The sequence below is a fragment of the Athene cunicularia genome, assembly GCF_003259725.1.
Source record: "Athene cunicularia isolate RWA chromosome 18 unlocalized genomic scaffold, athCun1 chr18_part1, whole genome shotgun sequence".
Classification (NCBI taxonomy): Eukaryota; Metazoa; Chordata; class Aves; order Strigiformes; family Strigidae; genus Athene; species Athene cunicularia.
The window spans coordinates 13355839-13360939 of record NW_020799123.1 but is presented as its reverse complement, the minus strand read 5'-3'; the positions used below and the strand labels follow the sequence as shown (position 1 = coordinate 13360939).

The window sequence follows — 5101 nt, the reverse complement described above, 5'->3', positions numbered from 1 at the left end:
GCGATGGGAGCGGCTCGTCCCTCAGGAGGCACCTGCGCGCCCTTGAGGAGTGTCTCGGCAGTGTCGCAGCCGGGACACCGGTGGTAAGACAGATCACAGCACCCCACCGCCTTCAAAAGCGATCCCTTCTGGCCAAGAAAAGGGAAAATGTGGACGGGCGTCTCCCGATTAGCGCTGCAGACTCGGCCCTTCGGCGGCAGCTGCGCGACCGCGATTATCTCGCGTTTTACGGCACAAAATTTCTCTGAGATTATTTTTCACTCCGGAGCTTCCCCTCCGCTCTCAGCGCCGCCCTTTCAGCATCGAAGGCTCTCTCAGAGATTCAACTACAGTCCGTTTTGTTTGCTATCACAAAAAAACTTCTAGTTTGGGTAACCGCTGGAATTTATTTAGCCTAAGTTGTTACCGCATGCCAAATACTTTCTCGACTTCTTCTATATTTATCATATATGTTAAACTTAAGTCCCCACCACCACCCCCAGCGCCCACAAAAATGTCTGCTTTGCTTGGCTTCTAAAGAAAAAAGGTCCTTTTAAGGAAAGACACTTTTGTAAAAGATAACACTTGCTCATTTTTACCATATCAGCAGTGTGAGAGAAGGGAGAAAGAGGACGGGAATTTTAATGATGGAGAGACAGCCCCTTCCTTATGCATGTGGATTCCGAAGTCCACCCGACGCCGTAACTCCTCAGTGAGATCTACTAAAGGATGTCCTGGTGTATACTGCCTTGCTTAAAAACAGCACTTAAAAAGGTCTTTAGATTTGTTCTTACCATTCCATTGGGAAGTATCATGTCATATCACTTATCCAGCCACAGCGCTGGGGACGTTGGCATCCCAGCCCATGTCTGTAATTCCTGAACACATTAAAGTGGTTTAAGTCGATGTATTTTACTTCCAGAGCTGGGATGGACAAAGGGGATACATGTGGCCAGTTACCACAGAGCAGCTGATCAGTAACTTGTCAGTCCACATCAGCTGAATGACTTTCAATCAGATGTCAATACTCTGTAAATTGTCTAACTGCACTTTTTTTGTTTGGGTTTTTTTTCTTTTTTTTTACCATTTTAGCTAAGCAGCTATGGAACTTTCTGAACATAATCATGGTAGCTCTATATGGAGGTATCGCCACCATCCTCCTTCTACTTGTCAGTTCTCGGCTTACGTAGCAAAGAACTTTGTTCGTGCTCTGGAATTCAGCATTGGTAAGGAGGTCAGGAGATACTGTCCTCTCAGGGACGCTCCTTCCGAGAAGAGAGGCCCCCATCTTGGAAGAGCTTCTTAATAAGAATGGCTGCACCGCCTCGCACCAAGGCAGTCAGAACGCAACCTCTGACGGCGGCTGGGAACAGCAGCAGGCGGGAGACGCTGCAATCATATTTTTCCCAGGTATCAAATTCCAGTTTGCAGCAACCTGCATCTTCTAAACTTCCCGAGTCAGAGGTTGTGTCTTTACACCTACTCATATACGATGGATTTTTCTTACGCGAATTTGCCCAGCCATGATTTGAGCCCATCTGAGCTTTTGGCATCCCCTGGATCACGGGGTTGTGTTGTTTGACAGAAGTACTTAATTTTGTTTGGTTTAGAACTTCTCCCTAGGTGTTCCCCAGCCCTTATTAAGAAACAATCAGTAATCATTCTCTGAAACAGTCACAAGTCCAGAAACATATTTCTTATAATTCCCTACATTTTAATCACTTTTTGCTGTAAAATATGTGGAGGCAATACTGTTCTGAAGGTTTTCACACTTTTGCCTACAAGGGTGCAATAAGTATCTACCATGTGCAGGTTGGTCTTTAAAATAGAGATCCAAAGCTCTGCAACTATCTAACACAGAACAAAGATATCCCGACCTTCCACTAATTAATATTTTCACAGAAGGTAGGAAATGGCTACCCTAACACCAGTGATTATTCAGCTGCTGAGCTGGAGCAGCCGTTCAATTTTAAGGGATACACTTTGGGTTTCATGGAGCCCAAAAAAACTGGTCTTGTTTCTGGACAGGGGGTAGCTCCTATTTAATGTCTGAAGCAGGCAGCTGTTTCCTATTTTGCATTTGGAAGTGACACATCCCTTAAAAAAATGTTACTCCTGTTTAAAAAGACACCGATGTAATTTGAGCTGAACATTTCCAAGTTGCAGGATTAGAGAGATGAATCTCGTTTTTAATGGCATGTCATAATCAGAAAGTTGCATGGAGGTTAAGGGTCACATTTCATACCCAGAGCCACTTCTAATCTCAAATATTTATCTGAAATTAGAAGCATCAGGAGAGAAAGAAGGGGGAGGTAACTACAACCTGGAGCTCATTAAAGTGCTACAAAGAAAGAGGAACTCATTAGGGAATAGCTGAAAATACCCTCAACAATTCGGATTTCTGCCACTGTCAGGATCAAGAGGATGCCTGCAGCAAATCCACCAGGTGAATCTCAGCAAAACAATGTCCACCACGCTAAAAGCTCTCCAGAAATTGCACTTGATTAGTGATCACAGTGAACAAACTACAGAATGACCTTTCCCTGAAGTCACCTTTGAGGCAGCTAGTGCTCTGCATCAGATACGGATCCCTGGCATCGCGCCCGTGTGCGTTCTGTCACACGCCCACACAGGGAATAATGCATAAATTTCCTTCTCCATAAAGCATGGAAACCCCCCGGTTTTTTCTTTCAAATGCATAGGAAATTAACTGTGAACATCTTGAAATACGTTGTAACCAGCTCCAAAACATGATACAGAACAACAGCTACTCAGGACAGCAATGACGATTCTGACAGGCATTTCCTCCTGCCCGCACCAAGGGTCCCGCTGCCGATCACCGAGGCAGGGGGACGTTCAGGAGGCTGGTTCCTACCAGAGCACAGCACGGGGGGTTGCACGGAGGGTGCAAACCAGCTCTGTTGCCCTCTCAGGGTTCCCTCCCTCCCTCCCTCCCACCACCGAGGCCAGCAGAGACGATGGTGGTCGTGCGGCTGTGTGAGAAAGCAGGGTTTTATCTGTCGGCCGCCGGTGTTCTCTGGGTGGTCTCCTCACACCGCCACCCCCCCACTTTTGATCAGCACGAGACCCAAGGAACAAGCCAGGGAACTTCAGCCGAGCCCGCGCTGCGGAGCTGCCGACATCAGGCGTGGGAGCTGGCTACGAGGGGAAACGTGGCACAAGCCCCTGCACAGGACCCTGGGTGTAAACCTCTTGGTTTCGGAGAGGGAAACGTCAAAAGGGCAAGTCCTGGAGCTGCCTTGGCCCTGGCAGGGTACGAGGGAATTTCGAACCGCCTCACCTCCTCCTGCATAGCGTAGTCCACCACAGGTCCACACACAGAACGACGAGGACATACTGGAACACATTACAGAGGGCATTTGTAAAGGTATTAAATGCAAACAGCATCTCCCTTAACATTATTACAAACCTCTTGCTGGCCTCCTATGTGCCTTACTCCTACCAGTAAGAATGCCAAATCTTCATGGCCTGGAGCAGGAGTCCAATTCTTTCCCAGCTTCCTCCAAGCTTTCCCCTGTACCAAGCCCAATCTACTCGGTGTAGGGTGGCTCTCAGCAGAAGATTAAAACTTGGTGAACCTCTTGTGCTGAAGGACATTATTATAAAATTCTCTAATCTCTATGTGCACTTTGACGTTCTCTCCAGTTTGGTATGTCAAAGAGTTAAACCGTACCAGATTTAAATGTCTAGAAGAAGGCAGGCTGTCATGCCATAACCTCACACAGCCTTACGCTCTTCTTAACAGCCCCCCTGCCCCTTCAGGACAGAGGCAATGTGAACATTTTACAGGGCTTTGGAAGAAAGACAGGTAAGAGTGCTCTGAAAGAAGCACTCCTGAGTTACCTGAACCAGGAGAAGTAAGAAAGCCAGAGGGGGCCCAGTAGAGTCAAGACAGGCACCATTTAAATTTCTTTGCTTCACCTCTTTGGACAGAGGCCCAAAGATCTGCAGCCTCAACATGCACTCCTCTCTGCCCTTCACTGGTGTGTCACCTTAGTCACCCCCTAAAGCACCAGCTCAACGTACAGCGTCTCCTAGAGTCCGGCAGCTGCAGACCCCCCGCAGAGGAGGAGCACAACCCTACCGCCCAGGCGAACGGCAGCCCTTCCTCTAAAGAAGCAGGATGGAGTTCAGCAACCTTATCCGTCCCCTTTTCTGGCTGTAGCTGGTGGAATATGAGGTCCTGGAGTTGTTTATGCCAACCATCCCCGCAATCCTGAAGCGCCCTTGAGGATTTACTGACTCCCCTGTTCAGACTCTGCACAAACACTCTCCAGCTGCGTCTCTGCTCAGGCAGCTGGACAAGGGAACTTGCTATAACTAGTCCCAGTGATCCACTGGTCATACCTGTCATGGCCAGTGTGGGAAAAGGCAGGATGATGCGGAATTGTGCTTGGACCGAAAATGTATCAAGGGGTGGATGTAGTGTGTGTGCGGAAGGGTAGGTTCAATTTAGTGGCTTTTTGTGGCTTGAAAAGACACTTGGTACTGTCAGCACTTACATAAAAGAAAACGTTTGGGGGTAAAAATCTGACTGAGGGCAGAGGTGAGACCAACACTACATAAAAGGAACTGAAGGATTAAAAGAAAAAAAAAACCAACCCAAACCAGTAACATGGCAAGCAAACTGCAAAACCATGTCTATGTACGTAGGAAACGCAGAGCTGAGGATCACTTTGAAAGTCCAACGCGCTAAGGCAAAAGATGTGGTTGCAGCAGCTGAAGACCCATAACTCCTGCTCCACAAAACCCCTCCACTTAGATTTTCACCTCTTCACCACTTTTTCTTCCATTTTCACCTTTTCTGACCCCAGGTGAGATTACAGTTGCCGGTAAAGCCAGACTGTTTCCCTTCTCCTTTCTGGAGGGGCGTGAGCTGTCCCTGTGGTATCTAAATGGAGATGAAATTATTCAAAGTGTAGCGTTTTCCCCGGTTCTTAATACTGAGGACGGCGTTTCTGTGACGTTCCTCGCCCTCGGAGATGACAGGCAGGCGGGTAACCGGGACATAACGCGGCTTTTTCTCCAGGATTCTCCTCGCCATGGCGGGAGCCGTCCCGGGCAGGGAACCTCGCGGGCTGCGCCGAGCGCCAAGGGCACG

The 5101-nt window shown here is 48.2% G+C and overlaps 1 protein-coding gene across 1 annotated transcript in view; it reads right to left on the bottom strand.

Moving 5' to 3' along the window:
• Nucleotides 1-5044, bottom strand: part of ASPSCR1 (ASPSCR1, UBX domain containing tether for SLC2A4) — a 53281-nt gene extending 48237 nt beyond the window's left edge. Inside the window, exons 1-2 of the mRNA XM_026861329.1 lie at nucleotides 4945-5044; nucleotides 3281-3336 (exon numbers count right to left, since the gene is read on the bottom strand). Of these exons, the coding sequence (XP_026717130.1) occupies nucleotides 3281-3336; nucleotides 4945-5044 (156 nt within the window). The remainder of the gene's footprint in view (nucleotides 1-3280; nucleotides 3337-4944) is intronic.
• Nucleotides 5045-5101: the final 57 nt, after the last annotated feature.